The 24,948-nt window shown below is 37.3% G+C and overlaps 1 protein-coding gene across 1 annotated transcript; it reads right to left on the bottom strand.

The window, feature by feature from the left end:
- Positions 1–13,901: 13,901 nt before the first annotated feature.
- Positions 13,902–22,196, bottom strand: LOC146004275 (trypsin-7-like). The gene is made up of 7 exons (XM_083142975.1): positions 22,089–22,196; positions 19,897–19,997; positions 19,405–19,493; positions 18,550–18,682; positions 16,547–16,660; positions 14,786–14,932; positions 13,902–14,337 (listed from the first exon to the last, which is right to left on the bottom strand). The coding sequence occupies exons 1-7, from the start codon at positions 22,132–22,134 to the stop codon at positions 14,191–14,193; spliced, it is 777 nt and encodes a 258-aa protein (XP_082999101.1). The 5' UTR covers positions 22,135–22,196; the 3' UTR covers positions 13,902–14,190.
- Between the last annotated feature and the right edge of the window lie 2,752 nt (positions 22,197–24,948).

Below are 24,948 nucleotides of genomic sequence, written 5' to 3'. Positions count from 1 at the left end.
AGGTGTTTGGCTTATATGCTGACACAGAGCTTGATGGTAGCATCATACATAGAATTGGCAATTTCAGAGTAACATTTATGGGAGATGATATAATTGTATATTCAGAATCTCGTCTCGGAGAAAAAGGTGCTTTTGTTAAGTACCCCGGAACACCTGGATTGTGGGAATTGATGACTCGGAAAAGGCCTGGCAGCTATACAGATCAAGATTATGATTATTACAAAGAAATATTAATAAAATCAGATGCTCTATACCAGAACAATGATCCCACACAAAAAAGGGTTAAGTCGAGCAGTGGGGCAAAATACAATAATTTAATCAAGCCCATATGGTCACAGATCAAGACTGGCAGTGGAATCAAACAATACAACACCCTGCCTAAAGAATTTGTGTGGGTTGATGATGTCAGGAAACTTGTGGATAGGTTATTGGTGATAGCTGGGGAGGAAAATGCTGGCAACAACAATTTTTACAATGAAAAGGTTGGAATTATGGACATGATAAGCACAAAATTGTCTAATTTTATAGTGAATGACACTAAGGGGATTGGATATCTCATAAAAATTATTAATACTCTACCACCTAAATTTTGGAATATTTCTGAGGGCCGGGGGTTGGTTAATGACATTATAAACAAGCTGCCATTTGAACTACACATTCCAGGCTATCAGTATTGTGGTCCAGGCACAAAATTGGAGCATAGATTAAACAGAGGTGATCCTGGTGTAAATCCCCTAGATGCTGCTTGTAGAGACCATGACATAGCATACAACACACATACTGATCTTGACAAGAGACATGTTGCAGACAAAAAATTAGAAGAGGCTGCATTTGGTAGATTTGTAAGCAAAGATGCTTCTTTGAGTGAGAGAATAGCAGCATTGGGAACCACCATAGCTATGAGCACCAAACAAAAACTGGGGTGGGGGTTGTGAATATGTATATAATAAACCTAGGATGAAGGCCAAGGGTGTTATGTATCAAATACCTTATGCAGGTCTCAAATCTCTTAAAACTATTGACAGTCTCTTGACCAAAAAGCAGCGCAAGAAAAAAAATTCTTGTATTGCAAAGGGCCATGGTATGAAATTGTTGCTTAGCACCCCCAATTAAAAAAATTACAGCAATCAAGGAAAAAATCACATGTGGGGGGATTTATATTTACCATCCCTGCCATCTTAGCTGCTCTCGGGGCTGTTGGGAGCTTGGCTGGGGGATCAGCTGCCATAGCAAAAACAGTAATAGATGCCAAGAAAAATAAGGCAGAATTAGATGAGCAGAGGCGCCATAACCTGGCCATCGAGAAAAAAGGCAAAGGTGTTAAGAGAGCCATGAATAAGTTTAAAAAAAACAAGAGCCGCTTACAAACCAAGATATTGAAGCTTTAATCAAGCCACTGGGCATCAAAAATTTTAGAGGTGTGTACATGTCTGATTCTTTACCAGAACAACCACTCAACAAAGAGTGTGGCATTGTTAATTTGGATGAGTACAAAAATCAGGGCACTCACTGGATTTGTTATCTTAAATATTTAAAAAATGAGGCATTTGTGTTTGATTCATTTGGAGGTGTTCCACCTGAAAATTTAATAAAATATTTAAAATCAACTAATCTTTATTACAATAATGCCCGTGTTCAAAATTTCAAAGATGTTAATTGTGGACATTTGTGTTTATCTGTTCTTAGATATATGTCTCAAATAAATAAACCATCAATTGAAAATTTTCAAAAGGCCTTGTGGTATCTGAAACATCATGGGGGTATTCCATCTCACCAGCCAAAATTCAATATTGAAACTCAAATTACATGATGACATAGTGTATCCCAAAACAATAGCTCTCAGAGCATTTTACGGCATGTACTTGATCCCTAATATTACACACCACAACAACAAAATTGCAGTAGGGGATCAAAAAATTGTCATCACTCCAGGGCAATATAATCTGTCCACTCTAAATGCTCAATTACCCAGAGGTATAGTATTAACTCAAAATTCTGTCACTCACAGAGTAGAGATTGTATCTGCTACAGAAACAGTGGATCTGGGTACTATAGGAGAGCTGTTAGGCTTTGAGAACAACACAAAACTTGAACCAGCCATCAAACACACTGCTATGAATATACCCAAATTCTTAGCCATAGAGACTCTGAATATTCACTGTAATGTGGCTGAGGGTATGATCACCAAATCAAATGGCATAGGCACTCACAAACAAACTGGCATCATTGCAACATTCAAACCTAATTCCGAATTTATGGAGCCCATCATCTACAATCCATCCCCAACATTATATTTTCCTGTGTGCCATAATAGAATAGATTATATTGAATTGATGGTCACTAATGAAAAAGAAGAATTAGTTGATTTTGCTGGAGCCACAACAACTGCTATCATAGAGATTAACATTTAAATAAAAATACATACAATGGAAAATATTGAGAGTTATGAGCTACAATCATTCCCCCCAAACAGGAGGACATTTGCAAATTTAAATCAACCCAACACAGAGATTGAAGTTGATCTTGATGTAGGGGATGGATTTATACACCCTCACAGAGCAGATCTATACATCAAATTTGATGTTGTAAAGCTCGATGGAACAGATTATCCGGCAAATTCAAATATAAGATTGGTGGACAATTTTGTGCCACATCTATTCTCTGAAATTGAGATCAGAAAGCATGGCGTTGTTATAAACAGAGTGGATTATCCCGGCATTACCTCCACAGCTTTGGCCACATTAAAATTATCCAAAACCGAGGCTTCTTACTACAAAATAGGTGGATTTGAGGCTGGTGAGAAAATATTATCTAAAAATCACACAGTGCTGTTCCCCATGCGCCTGTTGCCAGGATTCTTCTCAGATTACAAAGATATTATGTGGAAGGGTGGTTTAAGAATTACATTTAGAAGAGCTGCCAATGATAATAATGCTTTGATGAGGTACAGCACATTAAACCCTACAGGGGAAGCTCTGCCTAATACCCTACCTGATGAAGGCAAATGTATTATTCAGACTATGGAGCTAAGAATCCCTGTTGTTGAATATGAGGCCAGTTATGCTCTTAAATACAAAGCAGATATAATAAAAAATCCACAGGTTCCTCTACAATTTTATACATATCAATGTGTACAGAAGCCCGCATCTGGTACTTATTATGAGTTTGATGCTACAAATTCATTCTCCAGTATACAATATGACATGCCTGATTTTGTGGTGGTACTGTTTCAGACTGGAAGACACAACAATCAGGAAAAAAATTCAAGTAGATTTGATAACTGCAACATCAAGAACATATATCTTAAAAATGGCAGAAATGAGGTCTTTCCTAGAGAAAATTATAATTTAGACATGTCCAAGGATGATTTCCTCAAATTATATGAGGCATTTTCGGCATTCAAAAGGGTCACTACTGGCAATACTGACATGTATTACACACCAGATGAATTCAAAACACAGAGACCCATGTTTGTAATCAACACTTCAAAAAGGAAACAAGTTGTGGTGAATGACAGGACAAACATTAAAATTATCTGTGAATTCCATGAGGCATTACCTGATGACACCATATGTAGTGTTATTCTCATAGGGGAAAAATCATATGTTTATGATGTAAGAAATGAGAGGGTCACAGAGCAATTCTAGAAGATATTTGCTCTTATTATGCTGTTATACAACACACAAACCTCAACTGTATTATCAGCTAGCAGTGAATATCTTATGTGTGGGCATATTATTTTGTTGTATGTATTTCAATCTTATATCAGGACTCGAACCCAAAGCCCCTGATTACAATGCAACAATATTAACACTTCTCAATATGGAATATGCCCACATTTTACTGGGTTCTGAGACCTTAATACAGACAAAATTGGATTTTGAACTGCCATAATATTTTCTAAGTCTTTGCCTAGGCTCATATTATCAGAATAGAATTGCTTTCAGCATGAAAAGCAGTTTATTGCCACTATGCCAGAAAATATGTATTTTTATCTCAATAATCTTTGTTACACTTTTACATGTCGCACAGAAAGATTAATGGCCTCTTCAGTGAATCGCACAGAAAAATCATTAATGTTCCCTTCTAGCTGTGTAGATTATATCTCTTGCGTGCCGGCAAAACATGCAAGCAATTAATTATGTTTGCCCGCTTTTCCCCTATTGTATGGCTGCGCAGGTGATCCCCAATATAAAATAATTTTGCTCTGTTGAACAACACTTTTTACCAGGTTTTCAGATCTGGGAGCTATCAACTAGCAATAATTATTCTCAAAATCTCACGTGTGGAGATATTATTTTGCAACATGTATTTCAATCTTATATATTTTATGAGAACTCAAACCCGAGCCTTTTGCTTACAAAGCAACAATATTAACATTTTGCCATCAGGGGAGGCTTTACATTTTACCAAGATTCAAACCCTCCCGATTACAAAGGCAATAAAAACCATGCACCACACTCCACTAGGTTCTAAGACCCAGTATATCAATTCAAGATTCCTGGGATTTTGACAGAAAAAACACACTATAAACAATAAAATCATATGGGAGCTTGGCATTGTTTTAACTATGGGCAAATCTGCTTGAGGGGGGGGGTTCATACTTTCCGAAGAGCATTTTCACAAAAATCTTGGATTAGACGGGGTTCCACACTTGAGCAAAAAGCTCATATGGGCATGTTGAGCTTGTTTTAAGTATAGCCAAATCTGCTTGAGGGGGGTTCATACTTTCTCGGGTTTATAATACAGTCAATACAACTACTTGTGTCAAATGACAACAGATCCAAAGTTTTGGAAACGAAGAGGAGTTTTATTGCTTCGACCGGGGTACGGTAGGCACTATGATTGAAGTGAATATTGTACATTTTTACTTGTACGATATAAATACCTGTATCATCGGAAATAGTATGGAGTGTGTATTCAGGGATGGTGTCAGCAGCAGCCAATTAACACTTGAATAGATGTTTAAAAGATATAGAAAAAGCTGTAGTATTTGCATGACATTTCTAAATTTTATGTTTTGTAATAATGACCCTCACACAATTTACCTTCATTTAATACTCTTAAACTTTTGAAAAATGGACTTGGTTTACAAAGCCCCCACTGATAATTCGTGAGCCTCCCCTGGAGATCAATTCTAGCTACGGGCCTTGACCGAGACAAACCTCTGTAAAATCGAGTCGAGACCAAGACCTAGCGTCCGAGACTTCGTCTCGTTCTAGACTTTTGCATGACGTTTGAAAAATGTACGTGAACTAAATATTTCTATGCGAGTTTTTCAGACATACCAAGTGGATATCTAGCTGATTATTTGTAGATAAGTAATATATTTTGTTTATAGTAATTACAAAGTCAACTCGTAAGTGGCAATGCGAGCCTGTGCTGTATAGTTGCATATAATTACAGGATAAACTCTATTTTCGAGCGTTCGTAGCATCGAAACTAGGCGTCACAGAAAGAAACTTAGCAAGTAGAGTTCTCTGCCTTAATGATCTCTTTGCACGGTAAAGTTTGTGTCGTCACGCGCCGTGTATGTTGTTTGTACTCTATATTTCGAGACGAGGTCAAGATGTGTCTTTCGAGATGCACACGAGAACGAGACGAATGGATGTTTACAAAGACGATACCGATATTGAGACAGACATTTACAACTTGAGGCGAAACCATAGTGCGTATTATCTGGTGCACTGGAGCTAGACTTTGTAGAGAAACTCATGGTTACTGTTGGTTTGCTGCGCATGAGACATTGTTTCTCTTTAAATATATGTTTTGAGAAACTGAGATCATCAGCTCAAAGAGCAGCACTTGTTGAAAGTATCCTGAAAATAAGCATAATTTTTTTTAAAAAAAAAATCAAAGAGGAAAAGACGTTCAACCAAGTAGACGCATACTGGTGTTGAAGTTCTGAAGATTCAACAAATGCCTGTCTGCAACGTTCATTTGATTAGTTAGCACGCACCACATGATCATACACCACACACAACACTGCTCCAGAACGTAGTGCAACGGTGCAGACACCAAACACACTACTTGACACCAAATCAACGAAGTTGTACAGCGTACTGAACTAGATGCGTGAGTGCAGAAAAAGTCAAAACGTGCAGCGAACTAGAAGAGGCTATTTACAGAATATATTTCTCCTTTGTATCAAATGAGACCATAGTTTATTTCCCTTCCTTGTCTCCGGTTAATTGGCTGCACACTCGTTCATGTGAAACTGACACTGGATTCGAGTCTGCATAATAATTCATATGTTCAATAACAATAACCTACGCCATTGATTTCCAAAGTTTCTTCATATTCTTCCTAAAAATGTCTAAAATTAACAATATGTTTTCAAGGAACACAGTAGTGAGTGATTCATACTATTGTAACGTTCGTCCACTCTACGCCAAGAGATCGTTAATCTGCCACTGAATCTGATTACAACACAAACTTCTTTATGCAATTCATTCGTAACTCATATTAAGTATAATCATAGGTACTTCGCCTAGGCATAAATCTGAGCCCGATTCTATTCATGGTTCATAATTTTTTCTGCACTTGAATGATTCGACCAGTGTGTTGTAAGGAACAAAATAATTTGTAAATTCTATATGCCTAAAAGTTCTTTACATAACATTTACTGTTAATTTACTATCAAATATTACACTTAATTTTTTAACTACCTTCTGAACTTTCATATACAATTATGCAAAATCTTTGGTACTTTTTTCTTGTTAAGTATTATCAAGTTTGATTTTTCAGAGGATATATGATAGGTTCGAGTGAAGGACATGGCAGTGTAGATTAATATACGTTGCACAAAAAAAAAGAAACAGACGGTGAACAATTAACACATTTAATATAAACTGGACGTTATGTCCGAAACATTCAAATACATTGAACCATGATACAACAAGATTACACACAGAATACATCTGCTAATGATTTCTCTTTTTCTGGCCGTGAAGACCAAGCCTTGTAGACATACGCTTAATACCTGAACCGTATCATCCCTCCAGGTGTCCCATTAACAAAAAATCAGGTAGGCTGATGACCAGATCGGTCTGGTGGGTGGCGAATCCTGGTAGACCTTCTCGGAGACGAGTGAGGTGTGCTAGGACCTGGTTCTGGGTATCCGGCTCTGCCTGGGGTAGGTTTGGTACTGTTCCACTGGGGTTGGCTGAATTTCTATTTGGTATTGTAAATTTGAAGTCGTCGCCATTTGCAGTGTCACGTGAAACACGTCTCTTCAACCACCTGGGGTGTACTACTCGTGTGACCCCATCTTCCAACATTATCTCGTAGAGGATACTATCCCCAATACGACGAATGACAACTCCTGGGATGTAATTTGGAGTACCGTGCTTAGGTTATTGAACCCAAACTGCTGAGTTGATGGAGAAGGTACCATATTTTGACGAAGAGTCGTTCCGAAACTTTGCTGACTTCCTCGGCTTGAACGGAGATCCACTCGACAGAGGTACATTGTTTGGTTCCCACCAAAATCTGGGTCGGTGTTTCAAGACCGAAAGTGCTGGCAGGCTTCCTTTTCCACCCAGTCGCGTGTTCCGAAGGATGAAAAGAAGGTTGGCGATCCCCATAGCAAGTTCAAGCGTGCTCAGGTTGGGTTTGTCAGTTATAAGCTTGACAAGAGCGGTTTTGACAGTACGAACGTATCGTTCGGCTAAGCCGTTGCTAGGGCTGTGATGAGGCGGTGAAGTAACATGTTTGATGCCATTCTTAAGGCAGAAGTTACGAAATTCGAGAGAAGTGAACGTTGGGCCGTTGTCGGATACGATGGTATTTGGTATCCCTAGCGCGGCGCAAGATTGCATAAGCCAGCGGATCGTTTCCTTTGTGTCCAAAGTATGTACAGGCCATACTTCTGTCCACTTGCTGAAGCCGTCTACTATCAGTAGGAACTTACGCCCTGCAAAGAAAAAGTGGTCTACATGCCATCTCTCGTTCACGTACGAAGCGAGAGGCCATGAAGAATCGGGTCCGTTGCGGACCTTAGGAGCATTAGCTCGCATTTATTGCAGATCGCTACAAAATCCGTAATATCTGCTGACATGCCTGGCCACCAAAAATCTGGATAGACACAACTCTCTCATTCGAGTTACCGTATGGAACTTCGTAATGTCTACGAAATAACGGTGCGGAGTTGGATCTCAGTGATATATCCACCAAATAAGGTGCAATGGGCTTGGTCAAATCAGCATCAAAGATTATCTCGTACCTGGAAGAAATTTCTCGCCTTAGGTCGTCGGCACCAGCGTTAGTAATAGTACCTTGTACGGTGTTAGTTGAAAGAACACTAGCTGTAACTAAAAATCGCCTCCAAGATGGTTGAATAATGTCCAACCATGTGCGACCGATCAATGGATATAAAAGTCTCTCCTGACAGAGAAAAACAGGTAAACTATAAGTTTTGCTAGATGGCTAGATGGACTGCCATTACTTGCTGCTTGATTGGGTTGATTGATTGAATTGTTGTTTTAAGTCCACTTTATGCACAGAAAGACTAATCGGGACTGAACTACAGTTTAAAGTGAAATCCGAACAATTGTGCCATGTGCCTCCATCGGGTATCGAACCCAGGACCCCTTGATTACAATGCGACGACGTTACCACTACGCCATCGGGGAGACCCCTTGCTTGATTGGGGTTGCCTGACAACGTTTGATTTCCCATACTTGTTCAGGTGTTAACTTTAGAAAAAGGGTACTTGAAATGCTACACGGTTTTCTACAGTTTATCCTTTGTTTTCTCAGGATTATTCTGTTGTTTCTATTGCATTTACAAGACTCTTTGAGCACCTGTCATTAACTAACTAACTCTCTATCCTTATTGAACGCGAAGGTTCATGGCTGCAGCAACACAGGCCTTCCATCTGTCCCTAGCAAGATCCATAGGCATGCGCACGGGAGGGGGGTAAGGGGGGCAATTGCCCCCCTAATCATGGACGTCCTCAGATTTTTTCCACGGAGGGACAAACAAGGTATTTTTCCTAGGGGTATTATATTACCTTGATAATATGTTGCCACCTCAAAAAACACCACTTCAATTTGAAATTATCGCATTAATGTAAATTACTATGACCGAAATCAAATTATACGTATGAAATATATACTTTTAGGTTCAGACTCAATTTCTAAGGGGAGGTGTGGCCATCCTTGCTCCCCCTTCGAGCTGTCCATGTCCCTACATTATTATACTTTGCTACGCCCCTTGGGGGTACGTACTAAAAATGTTATATTCCACGGCTACAGATATCTTTATCTCAGGGGGATAGGTTCTTTATTCGATAATTCCAAATAAAAAAGCGTTTTATAGCCAAGAGGATATAGTTAAATGCGGATCTATATTCTGATAACAAATACAAAATACAGAGAAATATATATATATATATATATATATATATATATATATATATATATATAATCGAAAAGGTATTCTTTTCTTGTATCTATTTCTTCTATAGGAAAAAGGCTTATTCTTCCTTGATTATCGAAAAGGCTTCTTCTTCTTTTATCATCAAAAAGCTTCTTCTTCTCTAATTATCGAAAAGGCATCTTCTTCTTTTATCATCAAAAGGCTTCTTCTTCTTTTATTGTCAAAACTCTTCTTCTTCTTCTTTTGATTATCGAAAGGCATCTTCTTCTTTTATCATCAAAAGGCTTCTTCTTCTTTTATTGTCAAAAGGCTTCTTCTTCTTTTGATTATCGAAAGGCATCTTCTTCTTTTATCATCAAAAGGCTTCTTCTTATTTTATTGTCAAAAGGCTTCTTCTTCTTTTGATTATCGAAAGGGCTTCTTCATTCATCAATTTCCACTTCTTTTCTTTGGTAAAAGGATAATCTTCTTTTTCTTTCTTCTACCTTTTATGACAATCTCTTTCTTCTATTTACAAAAAAATAGTCATCCCCTTTTATTCATCGCTGTTTCTTATTTCCTCTATTCATATCAATTCTTATTTCTTCTTTCAGCAGCAATTCTTATTATCTTCTATATTCCGACGAGATATTCTTATATTCTCGATAAATTCTTCTATTTATTCTTTCCACAGCAAATTCTTATTTCTTCTATTCTTCTTTGCCACTGGAAAAAGTCTTATTTATCTCATTTATCGCAAATATTTATCTTTACCATATCTCTTCTCAATAATATAGACAAATCATTATGCTGCATTCCTTGTAGAGAATTGAACCAAAGCTATAGAGGAATTTTTAGGAGCGTCTAATCTGACAATAGCGCCTCCTCCTAAAACACGACCAAAAGGGGAATAACCAGGGTCGCTAATAACAAGCGCTGCCAATGGCCCAGTGCGACTAAAAAGGAGCGCAAGCGTAAAGTGCTTCGGGCGTCTAATTTGACAACAGCGCCACCGGGGACAAAACCAAAATACTGACGATGTTCTCCTCGTCAGAAAAATAAAAAGAGATAGATTTCTGAATTCGTTCGCTTACTTAATAACTTTCCTAAACGTTTCATATGCGGCCATATTCTTAATTATTTTAATTTACTATATACACCATTCTATTTATTTCTTTTATAGTATTTGAACTCTTCTTTTATATATTTCTCAATTTACTATAATATATATAATCCTTCCTCTCCGCTCTGAGTTTTTATAATTTCCTTTGCTCCTCTTTATATAGCGTGCTGCCATCTCTCGTCGATTCCGAGAAACCATTCCTCCTTGCAACTCTCATTGTGTCATCGAAACTGGCACGTGACAACTTTCACCTAGAAATTTAGTGTAGAGGAATCTAATAGCAGTTATAAACCGATATTATACTCTTAAAGAAAAGAAAATATTTTTAAGCCAATTAAAGTTCAAAGCAACTACAGGGAAAGGGGGTGCAATGGCGCAATCACAGGGAGGCAATTGGCATTGCACCTCCAAAACCTTGGACGGAAATCAATTCTAGGGGGTCAAGGGGGGCAAACATTGAGGTAAAAGAGAGCAAGGCTAGTAGAATCTAAGAATAGCAGGACAAAAGGATACTCAAGATGGAATTATTTTTCACGTTCTCTTGCATTATTTCTTCCAGACGGCCAAGAGCACCTGCAGGGCGGCACAAAAGGAAATTGCCTCCCTCGATATCAAATTTTATACAAATAAAAATACATTTCGTAAAATTTTCTTGCTCGCTTCGCTCGTACTTTCTGCTTTTCTTACAGTCTTACAAGTTCAGAGCCTTAGCTAGGGGGCGGCGGAATGGTAAAAGATAATGCCATGCGCCCCATGAAATATCTTGTGCCATATTAAATCAATATTGTTTTCAGTTTGCAAAAATTTGGATCTAAAAATGTTCTTCCTCTCTTCGCTTGCAATTTTATTGTTTTCTGTAATGCGTTGTAAATTGCCAGAGAGAGAAGGTATAGTTACTAAGTGCTTCAGACTCTTGCTGATAAACTGTTTTGTCTTAAATGCATGAACACAATTGTTTGGAGAGAAAGGAGCGCGACACATTTCAGAGACAATTTATTAATTCGTTATGGTGCCTATATGTTGCTGCATTATATAATGTATATATATATATATATATATATATATATATACACACACATACACATACACACATATACACACACCCATCAATGCAATGGAACTAAAACAGTGAGATAAAATGAGTTTTTTTTTTCTCGACTGAGCTTTCATCGAGGCTCTTCCCCCCCCCCCTAATTAGAGGGTCTGCGCAAGCCTATGGCAGATCTATATACTCTTTTCCATCCCTACCGATTTCCTTTAGGTCCATCTCAACATTATCCCTCCATCTTCGTCTTGGTCTTCCTACTGGTCTCTTACCATCAGGTTTCCCAACATGAATACTGTAAACTCTTCTTTCCTCTCTCATTCGTACCACATGGCCTGCCTACCTAAGTCTTCTTGATTTAATTATCTGGACATGAATACAAATTATGTAGTTCTAAATTATGTAACCTTCTCCACTCACCTGTCTCCTCATCCCTTTTAGGTCCAAAGATTTTCCTAAGGATCTTATTTTCAAATACTCTCAATTTATGTTCCTCTTTCAATGTAAGGGACCAAGTTTCACACCCATATAATACTACAGGCAATATTACTGTTTTGTATATTTTAACTTTTAGTTTCTTAGATATTAAACGAGAAGACAAAAGTTTATGAGGAGAGAAGTAACATGCATTTCCTGAATTAAGCCTGCTTTTTATTTCCTCTTTAATATCATTTTCATTTGTTAGTAGTACTCCTAAGTTCTTGAATTTGGAAACTGATTCAAACGAGTTGTTATCATTAATTAGATTTTGATTATTACCTAACACTTGGTTTCGGCCTGTAAGAATATATTTTGTTTTCTCTTTGCTAACTTCCAAACCTATCTCTTTAGCTGCTTTGAAAAATATTTTAGCATTTTTCTTAATTGTATTTACATCATCCCCCAGTAAGTCTACATCATCTGCATATGCTAACAGCTGAGTCACACCGTTCAATTAAACCTGTCACTAACCAATATTTATTAAACTACCTAAGCACTGTAATTTAAAGCCTTTCTTGAAGTTTAATTTCTTCCCTTAAATTTGGGGAGCGCAAAATTTACAAAGATCATGAAAACTCCTGTTCGTAGTTATTTTCTTTCTCACTATATCCACTACGAGCACTAAGAGTTCCCGAGCATCAAGAGGGGACACGTGGTGGATATTGTGAGAAAGAAAATGGGGCAAGACATTATAGGGGAATAGGATAGTGAGAGAGAAGTGCAAGCCTTGCAAACCATTTGAGAAAATGGGTACAGCAGAGTTGATGACAAAATCATGAATATTAGTGAAGGTCTGAATATAGATTTTTGCAATGAACCCAGTGCTGGCGGTGATAATAAAAGGAGGAGGCAAGATAATTCTGTTTTGTAGATATGCGGGTGATTTGTTAGGGATATGGAAGGGAACAAAAGGGCAGCTGAGTACACTAGTTAAAGAAATAAAATATGAAAGAAAAATAATATTCCTCTAACTCGAAACGGAACAGGAAAGGAGATGAAATTTCTTGGATGTAATGATGAAAAAAGAGGAAAGAGTATTGAGGCCACATGGTATCAAAAGAAGTGTTTGGTAGGAGTGTTGTGGCGCAAAAGAAGTGATGTGAGTGGAACAACGAATCGAATTTTTATGAGGAACATGGAGTACAGAATAAAGAAAATGTACACTGAGAAAGGGGAAGAAGAAATCACAATTAAGAGCCTATGGAAGAGAACGGCTATGAAAAGAAAGACAAATATAATGTCTACAGAAGAAGGACAGAAGAAGAGGAGAAAGGATCGGAAGAGGGTGAAGAGAAAGAAAAGGAGAGATGGTTTGGCATAAGAAGTTCGGTAGAGGCCACATACAATATATGTAAAGTGCTATGAAAAGTGAGCACAAGAACTCACAGGAAGAGAGGACGCACCATTTTAAGCATAGCGAATAAAGTCAACAAGGAGGAGGACGAAAATAGAGGTAACCAACGAAATATCGAGTTGCCAGTTTTGGATTAGTATCATACCAACTGCACAGGGTAATGTAACATTGATTCCAATGATAATACAGACAATTTATGGCATAAAATGGATATTATGTAAATTTACTCTTGAAAGAAGTGGAATTCATGGAAATGGCATTGCTTATTTGGTTATAAATGCCTGATATGTCCAATCCTCGAAGTGAAGGGGGAAGCGAGGAGATGCTATCCCCGCAGCCAACAGAATTTTTGCAATGCACCCCCAGATGCCTCATTGTCACCATGTTAAACCATAGAAGCGTCCCCTCAGCTAACCCCAAGGTTCGACCAAACATCAACTGCTCTTAAATTATAAAGTTATAAATCACTCCACAAACTTATGATTTAATATTCGTTCATGCATACACCATACAGTCCAATATACAAACTACTTGGATTATGGGAAATAACTTTATTGACTTAAAATGTACATTATGTTCACGAGAATTAAACACAATGAAACATCAGTGTGTACACAAATAAATACGTTTTCAAAGATACCAGATAACCATTTTGTGTTAAAGAGTGAATTATCCAGAACATGAGTGATTCAACTGTTGGCTGAAATTTTGATATTGCAAACTATCAGGTTCTTTCCCGTTTGAAGATTTCTTTTCTGAAGTTTCGTATTTTTCTGCCTTTTTGTTACGTTGGATGGTCTGTAACTGAGGAGTTTACTTGTAGGAAATTTAGACTCCGGTGTTCCTCTGGATCCAGTCTCTGTATGTGGACACTTGAGTGTAGACGCCAGGGTATGATGGTTCGGCACAGCCGTAGCCCCAGGAAACGATACCAACTTGGACGCCATCAGCAACGAGTGGGCCGCCAGAATCTCCCTGAAGAAACAAGAAGACACATTCATAAGATTGAATGTTAGCAGGTGAACAAATGACGGGTTTTGTAACATGTGCATGATAAATTATAACTTTGCACATATCTTGGTGTGCTCAATGATCAAGTCCATATAGACACGACCTTCTAGTGTTATTGAAGATAAACTACAAACTACATTTTTATCACATGAAGTTTAATGTGGAGATTTATAACCTATATTTTGTGACTTTAAAAAACTCAAATATTTTTTCGAACAAAGAGCGAATTTCTGAGTCAAGCTGTTTCTTGAGGAGAGTCAAAAATAGAATGTTGTCTTCTTTTCGTCATGTGATGAACACATTCTGATCTGCATGTTCATTCTCAAACACGTTTAGGTAGTGGATCCCGCTTTATTCTTGGAAGGAATCCAGTAACCGAAAAAATACAAATTCGTAGAATTAAATTACATACCTGGCAGGAATCCTTTCCTCCTTGATCCAATCCTGCGCAGATTTCTGCTTCTGGGTCGACTTCATTGCCATAGTATTCGTTGCAAGTGTCGTCATCGACAATTGGCACCTCTACCTTCTGCAAGATGTCAGAAATGTCGCCACCTTCCTGCAAAATTAGAGTAATTTAATATTATTTTTTTTCATTTTAACACTTCACATCGAAAAATGGCTGATATGCTGTGAAATGAAATATCTCACGCAATATGTCAAAAGTCCATTGTACGAAGAAGACGTTTATATTCGGATTTACCAGCATTGAAGCTCTCAACCGAGAATCATTGACTCCAAGGTGACAGTATTTGGACTATTTCAAACCGTAAAAAAATATTGACAATTTCACAAACGTTCTTTATGTATTCCGAATACATATTACCGTGTAGATAACTATAGTAATTTTTAACTACTTTGGTGTCATTTCATTTTCCTTGTTAAGTTTGGAGATCATACCTCATTACCTAGGAGGCACGCATGTTTGACCATATATACACTTCATTTTTAAAACGTATTTTTATATTTAACAAACAAAGACAGTCTGATCGTTGCTGTAAATATATTATTTGACGGCGAGATGAGAGAATAACAAGAATTTTAACGAAAATTAACTTTATTTTCTACATTTTTTTCCATAAATTAAAAATCGCATGATGGGTGGTGAAGAGTTGTGTTAAATTACTTCAAGCCCATACAATCAAAACATTTTAAAAACGCGGTTGTTGATATTTGTCGTAAATGTTTGGAAAATAAACAAAATGTATTGACTTTGTTTTATATTGTATTTTAAGTGTAGTAAGAACATTTATTAATGAAGCTTTCAAAGAAATCTGAACCGACATTTCAGAACACAATCATATTATACACTAATTTTTTAATAAAAAATGTCGGTGAAAAGTAAAGTTTACAGGGTGTCTCATAAGTAATAGAGCAAACCGACACAGGTGAAAGTACACGCTAATAGAAACAAAAAAGTCTAAGTAAACATGGGTCTGCAAACGAGCCGTTTTCGAGATAATCGCGAATGTGTGATTACAAGCCGCCACTGACTTCATTGTTTGTAAACTACGTCCTAGTTGGTAAAATGCTAATAATGTGTGCGAATGTGTGTGTACAATGTGTTGCATTTTGTAAACACACAGTGCTTTACTCCTTGCGCGGACAGAGGTTTGCTCTTTGTTTACAAAACCGTGTAACCGAGGTGGCGTTGTAATCAAACAGGATGGATATAATCAGTACAAAGAATTGTACATGCTTTTGACCAATTCTAAGCACACATTCGCACACATTATTAGCATTTTACCAACTAGGACGACGTTTACAAACAATGAAGTCATTCGCGATTATCTCGAAAACGGCTCGTTTGCAGACCCATGTTGACTGAGACTTTTTTGCATTTATTATCGTGTACTTTCACCTGTGTCAGTTTCCGCTATTACTTTTGAGAGACCCTGTATAACATGGAAAGTTCAGGAGGTACTTGAAGTATACTTTTCTAAATTTTAATTTGTAGTTGAGTTTAAAAATTTAATAATAAGTTAGCAACAAAAGAGAGTTTACCATAGCGGTTCTTTTCGATTATCAGGTTTAAAATTGTTTAAGTAAACACATTTCAAGAAAATTACTCAAGTGATGAGTAACAAAGACCATATCATTGTCCAATGTCTGTCCACAGATTGTGATTGGCCATCGCCAATCTTCGTACAAAGTAAATAAGTGATATACTTACAGTTAATGCACCCCATCCTGAGACAATGGCTGCAGTTCCTCCTGCAGTTACTTGATCTTGTTCAGGCAAAGCCACTGGGCCGACGCTGTCGCTGAATTCAAATGGTTGGCTGACCTGAAAAGGTGGAAATCGATTCTCTTGTGAAACTGGAACAAGTAAACAGCAAGTAAAAATTGAAAGCAAAATCAATATGAAATTTTGAGTAGTGTGTTACATATGCAAACGTGCATGAAAATTGGTGAGTGAAAGACCTGACAAACCTTAAAAATGATGAGCTGATCTGTGTATCTTCATCTTCTAAGAGATTTATATGTTAATTGTAAAATTTGTACTGATATACTACAGAATGTAATAAACCTAATAGATTCATCACAAACGTGCACTGCCTTTGAAAACTGCCTTAATTACACATAATTTAATTTTTTCTTGTTGCAAATTAGTGACGTGTGAACAAGCAACATTTTCTTGTCTGGCGAAAATTAAACATTATTTCGGTGTAATTCTTAATTCTTTGCAATAAACGATGTTATTATTTCAAATTAATTACTTAGATATACCATTCATGTAGATTTAATAATACCGTGCGTCCATTTCGATCTGCAGCCGAGAGATCGGGAGAAGCGTGGCGGGCGGCACTGACGGAGATGCCGACATTTGCGGCCTGAAATGCCCGCTTATTTTTATGGACATTGCAGACATTTATATAAATATTGCAAAACGAGCACTAACCTGTGTTATAAGAGTATGGTTTTAATTTTAGTAGCTTAGTGACTGTATGTGCCGATGATTTTGACACGCCCACCTCTTGTGAAACACGGCGTAGAGGTTTGTTTGGAGAACGTTCTAACGCTTCACCAATATCATCGAGTTTTGCTTCGGTTAGAATCCGTCGTTTTTGCTTAGGTGTTTTAAAATTTAACGATACAGTTTCTCGTAATTTAAGGACAAGATATCTAACCGTATCTCTGTGTGGAGTTGAAACGCATGGGAATTTCTGTACAAATTACCTACACACGTCTCTACACGAGGAGTTTGTTTTCACGTAGGTACGTGTCATACATAAAAAATCTTTGTTCTAACGTGAATCTTGCGGCTGGCATTCCAATCGTCTCACTGACACGTCACACATACACACTACAATAACACAAACAAGTAACTGCAAGTAACCAAGAATAACACTCTTGCGCACAGTACGAAATTAACACGCTCTTGGTTTACATTGCTCGCCACTATATTTACAACTCTGTCTTCATCTAGTCGCGAAGGAACAAAAAACTCGAGCTCGGATATTTCGGATTGCGAGGAAGCTCACGAAAACCATTCACTTTTATCGGTTTCGTCTGCAGTGTAATCCTGATACAGTGTTGCACATTCGAAACCTCCAAACGATTCCCATCGCCACAAAACTCTTTCAAGGATATAAACTTAAGCAGGACGTTACTGATCAAAACCATGATTAAAATGCTTTTTTATCTGTGGCTCTTAACATCGTTTCTATAGCGTATTTATTTGTGTATATAAGAGCAGAACTTGGATGAATTACAGAAGAACTTTTGCGTGTTATAACACAGGTTAGTGATCGTTTTGCAATATTTATATAAATGTCTGCATATGTCTATAAAAATAAGCGGGCATTACAGGCCGCAAATGTCGGCTTCTCCGTCAGCGCCGCCCGCCACGCTTCTCCCGATCTCTCGGCTGCAGATTGAAATGGACGCACGGGATTTCAACCAAAGAATGGTACTTATTCCAACAATTGGTAGTGAACATACGTGAAGTTACTGTTAAAATGTAGTGGTGTCGAAAATAAATATGCCCATACAATGACTTGGAAATCATAAGAGTTGATTAGATTTTCATATGTTCTTTTGCACACACTAATGATAAAATTTTCAGTCATCGTTTTTGTCATGAGTTTTCAACCGTATGGATAACTCAATAATATATTTCTGTTATTTTCTATGGAATTTGTTACTTGTCTTAGTATGTACATATATACTCACCCTGAGAACAGCAACGTCATTGACAGTCCAATAATCTTCATGGATAATTATTTCTGCCACATCATGAGATGAACCTCCTTGGCCAGAAAGGTTGATGGTTCCAGCAATCAGACTCAAAGTGCCTGCTGTGATTCTGCAAAATTTTGAAAAACGGTAAGTAGAAGTACTTTTCTACGAAACGACATTCCACTATAAATATGTACTTCATAGTTCTACAGGCGCAATGTTACTACAAGTACTATTCAGTGTTGAAGAATGAGATTCACTGTTATCCTTGCATAAAATGCTGATCGATTCAATTTGGATATCTCCGTAAATATTACCATAATTATGTATGGAGGCATTAACCATGCCACGCAGTGTTCTCTGGGAGAAAATGTGGCGAACAGATTCACATGAATTAAGGGAAGCGTATAGATAAGCCTTCTTACAGACAGAAACTTTACATTCAACCACTTTACACACTTTTCCCGGTACCAGCAGGGCTTCGGGAAAGATGAAAAGTACACGTTCCTCATATGGTCACGATCATACCTTGAATCAATTCAACAAAGACAATGCTTACTCGGCATGTTTTCAACGCATGATCTGTTTGCCGGAAATATGGTGCAATTAATTCTGGGGAAAGTTGCTTAGTAAATGTCATCTATTCACGAGGTCGGAGTCTACAAAGTTTGTTTCGAAGTGTTGACTTGCGATAAGATCAGAAATAGCTCCTGCTGCAAGATGGATAAGTTTGATGTGTATTTTGGGGGTGCAAAGTACGTTTTAAACAGTACGGTTATCATAATTTGAACGGGAAAAGAAATCCTAGGAAATAATTTTCCTCGTATATAACAGAAGAAAAGAACTTACCCATCGACGCAGTGAGCAGCTGTCAAAGCCCAGTTCTCGCTGATGATAGAGGCTCCGCATCTCAGTGATCCGTAATATTGGAGTTGAAGCTAGAATGGAACAATTACAATAAAATGTCAACATCATTTCATACATCTTAACTGTAAGATCGTAGAATATTTAACTCTTATTGGAAATTGCCTCCATGTTGTAGAAATAAATAATAATATAATTGTATTAAATGTAATATTAAGTTTCTTAAAACTCACGTTTTTGGGTGAAATGATCTAAGCTATAGTAGTAATTTTATATAGTAATTATTGTGTTTCATAAACAAAAAGTTATTCTAACATTTAATAATGACAATGTCAGTACTTGCGTTGTAATTTTCCGTGAAAATAATGAGCTTTATACATACATTTTAGTTATATTTTAAGATATGATTATTTAATTAAATATCACTTAAACATTTTAGAATGCAATTTATTGAAAATCACTTGAGTACAAACTTACTTGGTATGGGATTTCTCCTGGTGCTACATCAACGCCTCCTACGATCCTGTTGTCAGTCAAGGGAAACCTGGTCCTTCCCCATTTCTTGGTTTCTGGTGCTCCTGAAAATTAGAAGAAATAACGTTCAGACGTTGGTGTCAATTGCGTATGCTTGTTGATAAATTCTAGAAGTCCACTCTCAATATTTTCCGTTCAATATCAACCTAACATCTGCCCATCGCATTGCTTTGTTATGTACATTGACGTAATCGTGGTAAAGTAATATATCAATGAATTATGAAACGACAATGTTGCAATATACCCTTATGAAAGCTTGAATAGCTACGTGTAAAGCAACCGTTAGGTAAAATCTAACATGTAAGACTGCAACAAGAAATATGTTTTGAGTATTAATATTAAATATAATGGTTTAATTACATTATTATTATCGTCTGAATTTGTGACGTTTAGTGTTTTGACTGTGTTAACTAATATTCGTAGCCTTCGTGCTAACGCTACAAATTATACATGGAAGATATAATGTACAATGAAATGTTAATTTTCCAAACCTAAATGAAAATACAGGGTGTCTCAAAAGTAATAGCGCAAACTGACTAAGTGAAAGTACACGATAATTCGCGATTAAAATTACCACCTGAGCGCTAGTGTCGCTTCCAATATGGCCGCTCTAAGTAGGATAAATCTTTGTTTACATTCAGCAGTAGTACAAAATAGCAGCGTGTTGTCATGACTGGTATGGTAGAAAACGTTTAAATTACGCATTATTTTTAAATATTGCATGCGTTGTGAATTCCAGGTACTCTAACAAACGTGAAGCTGTACTGAGAACGAAGCATTTAATTATGATAGACAAAAATAACACGGAAAATGCAGACGAAACTATGTATACGCACTGGTTATTCAATGCAGTGTTGTATTATCTGCACTTCCTGTTGAAACTGGGGTTCTCGGAAATTATTTGAAAATATTGGAATTGAAATTGACCTGTACTTGAAAAGCTTGAACAGGAGAAAATTACGAACATATCGTTGCAGTTCTTTCTCGAAAGAGAAAGGCTGGTTTAATAATAATATTCACGATTTCATGACCAGGCTATACTCACTGAAAAAGGACATTGTACTGAATGAAACAGTAACATTAACATGCCCACTTTTTTCTGGTCACATTTGACATTAATTCATTCTCAAACTATTTTCCCCGGGTTCGATACCCAGTGGAGGCACATAGTGGTTCGGATCCCACATTAAACTGTAGGTCCAGTCCCAATTAGCCTCTCTGTGCATAAAGTGGACTTAAAATACCAACTCAAACTATTTTCATCTTCTCTCTTAATCGACTTGCACCTGTTCCAAATTTCACACATACGTAATACCGGTAATACATGGACGCATTGGGTAAGACGCTTCATTTATAAAGTACAATTTAAAACTTTACTTTCATGGTAGTATATATTTATCTCTCGAGAAATAAAGTAAGCAGACTCGTACATTCTTCGTAATTTCCTTACCGGATTACAGTGTTAGCTATATCCCCCAAACCAATCTTCTGTCAATTACGTTTTCCCTGATTTATTAACAAATTTCATTTTGTTGATTCCACGGGGTGGAAACACATGAAAACTTTTAATTTGTTCTGACCCATAAAACGATTTAGAGAAAAAAAAAACCTGAACAGTAGACCTTACTCCCTCGCATATTCCCCATGCTTTAAATGACTTCAACACAACGTATCCTACTTAGAGTACTTCCTGAAAATCCCACCAGATGGCATATCGGTTAATTTTAATCGCGAATAGAAACAAAAAAGTCTCAGTAAACATGGGTCTGCAACGAGCCGTTTTCGAGATAATCGAGAATGTGTGATTACAAGCCGCCACTGACCTCATTGTTTGTAAACGTCGTCCTAGTTGGTAAAATGCTAATAATGTGTGCGAATGTGTGGGTACAAGCCGTGCCACCTCTCGGAAATGTTCTGTTTTTAAACAAAGAGCAAACCTCGGACCGCGCAAAGAGTAAAGCACTCGGTGTTTACAAAATGCAATCAATGACGGCTTTTGCATGCGCAAAACCGGTTTCAATGCGCATAGCCTGCCACCTGTGGGCGAGTGGGAAACGTACTTTCTGGATGCGCCTAATAGATGTAGGTCACGCTCCATTGTACACAACAATCTTGGTGCCTTGTCGAACACTCACCTAGCACACAGACAAGCAGAGCTGCGAAGACAATTTGCCTGAACATTTTTCCTAGAGATCTTCTACAGTACTGGAGACGATACTTTGCAATAGCCCCAAATGTGGTATTTATACCTTGCAAAGATCAAGATAAATCAGATGTGTGGATTTCCCAAGTTATCAAGCCGTGACTTTTTATTCATTATATAGTTCCTTAATCTGAGAATTTTGAAGTGGAACACAATGGCAAAGTGGAAAGAAATAATAAAATTGTAACTTCTTCATCTTTTGTAGAAATGTTGGAAAGACGTAATCCTCTTGTGGAAATATGACAAAGTTCAAGTGCGATGTCTTGTTTCAGAGTGTCGCGCAGTTTTTCAATCAGTGCACGGTAGACGTTCTTGTGGTTGCCTCCAACGGCTCTTGTAGAAGGTTTATCGTATTGTTCCTCAGTTATCTTCGCAATTGTGCTGTATCTTACGTATACATATCGTCTCTTTCTTTTATTTTGTACTTTGTTATATTTGGAATTAACAACTCTTCTGCCTGTTTAGATCATTCACAAGAAGATTAACTTACCGTGGTAGGTAAGCGACACTATATAATCAAATATTAACGAATATACGTATATTCTATAGAGTACAGTCTGAGCTCAACGCCGCGTGGGTTGTTTAAAATTATTTTTTCATATCTTTTTTTTCATCGAAAGAGCTCACTAGTGTTACGGTACTTGATTTAGTCTTTTGCACCATCAAATAATCGTGCAGTGGTTCAGGCCTTTCAAATATCTGGATGAAAAATATCCCCAAAATGGACTTTGAGATATTTTCTCTCAACTTTAACTATTTCATACAGTTATGAATGACGCTTATAAAAATAACAGCAAAAGTTTAAAGTTGTGACTTTGCGGCTGGTCGAGTAAAGATTTGATTTGGTGTTTAAGTTACAATTTTCGTAATTCGAATGATTTTTCTTATTTGGCATCGCTTTTCTGCCACTTTTTGCTAATCGCGACGATGGTAATGAGTGTTGATTTGATGAAATTGATGAAGGGACACTCATAAAGAACACCAATACCCAGGCCGGGATACAAACCCGGAACCATTCCCGTCGTAATTCGCTATTATAACCATCCGCTAAAGAGGTCGGCTCAATTTTCGTAAGTATAGAATCGTATCCAGTTCTCTTGCCCTTTTCTATACTTCATTTGATTTTCAATTCCTATTGATTCCGAAACCATTTTTAGGTTTAATATTTTTTTCGAAAAAAAAATTATGAAGCCGTTAAAAGTTATTTTGGGGTTACATTTTTTTATTTCAGAAATAAAATAAAAGATGTTCTGCAATTTTTCTTTGTTAAAATTTAACAGAAATGACATGCTGCGATATGCTACCTTGTGGTAGGTGACATTTTACAAGAACTGAGGTGTGATGTAAGAAATGACATATTAGTAGTATATCATTCTTCATCTTGCAGAAAACATAACGCACCAGACTCAGTGCAAAATTGGAAAAAGTTAAAAAGAACAGCCAGTACCAAAAGAGGAAAGGTTATGTGATTAAGACAATGAAGTATTTATTTAGGCCTTGTCCGAAAGGTGCAAGAGCGTACTTGAAGCGAACACCTTCCGAGACTGGCCTTGCAGTGCGGTCTTGAAGTTGAGAACTAGAAGTGAAAGTCTTTCGAATTACACTTCGACTGCAGCGCCAAATATGATCAGTAGATAAAACTGAGAACACGTTGTTTTCCCCGCGTTTTAAACACTTGTTTTTTTACCATAGAAGTCGCGTAGCATTTTCAAATGTTCGTACACATACATTTCCACACATTAGAAGAGCTTTAACCAACAACTTGCTGGCCCATAACGTATATTTAACCTGTGTTGCTGGTTTTCTACTTCAGTCATTTTAAACAAATGAACAACGAGTGTGGAAATCACGTGATGTAGTCAGCACCGATGTGTGCTGCGAGCTGTGCACTTGTGTACTTTTGAACTTGGCGCTTTCGAACTGTACTATGTGACGTCACTTCCGTCAAGACCATACTTCAAGTCGGTACTTTGTACCTTTCGGACACAGCCTTAGTGTTCTACATTATGTCTAGTCTTGTTGACTGGTTTAAATTAGTTGACAACAACTTGATCTAATGGTATCATTTAGTTTCCTCTGATCATTAAATATTTTCATTGGCATGTTCCATTTCGGACACCAATTTATCAGAATAGTTCCACTTCAATACATTTGTTTATGAAATCTGCTAAATTGATCTTGGTGGCTGTCTGACAGCCTCCAAATTTGGAGGTGGAAAGCAACGCGCACCCCGGTTAAATCATTTCATCCATCACCACTACTGTCGCAAAAACATTTTTTGATATCGTAGTGCAAACCCGAGAAATCAAAAATATTTCCAGGTTATTGTCAGCTCGGGCTGCAAGTTGCTTCACCCAAACTCAAGTATAGCTCATCCGTCAACCTCCAAAGCTCTCACGATCCGGTATAATTGATGACAGGGCCCGGTAGAGGGCCGCGGACCGGAGGTTGAGAATATGTTGCCAGCTATTATACTTAGCTTATGGCGTTTAAAAGGACAGAATGAATGCTTGCTTAATGAAGAAGTTTAGGTTTGAATATCTAATAGAAATTTACAAGTTCTTTCCTCCTTGACCAAAATAGGCTATTTATTGCTGTTAATTTCATTTCATATTCTACAAATGTTTATTGTTATTAATCTTAATCTCTGTTATATATACGTATTTTGTGATTCTTGTGGTATGTGATATTTAAACCTATCACTGATATCACTGATATCAATGATAATGGGAATTACGATTGTGTTTTGTCTTGACTTTGAGTTCGGGCTTTGAGTTTTAAAGAGTGGTCAA

The sequence above is a fragment of the Lepisma saccharinum genome, chromosome 21 (genome assembly GCF_977018435.1).
Source record: "Lepisma saccharinum chromosome 21, izLepSacc3.1, whole genome shotgun sequence".
In the NCBI taxonomy this organism is placed as follows: domain Eukaryota; kingdom Metazoa; phylum Arthropoda; class Insecta; order Zygentoma; family Lepismatidae; genus Lepisma; species Lepisma saccharinum.
The sequence above is the reverse complement of the archived record's forward strand: the minus strand, read 5'-3'. Positions and strand labels throughout refer to the sequence as shown.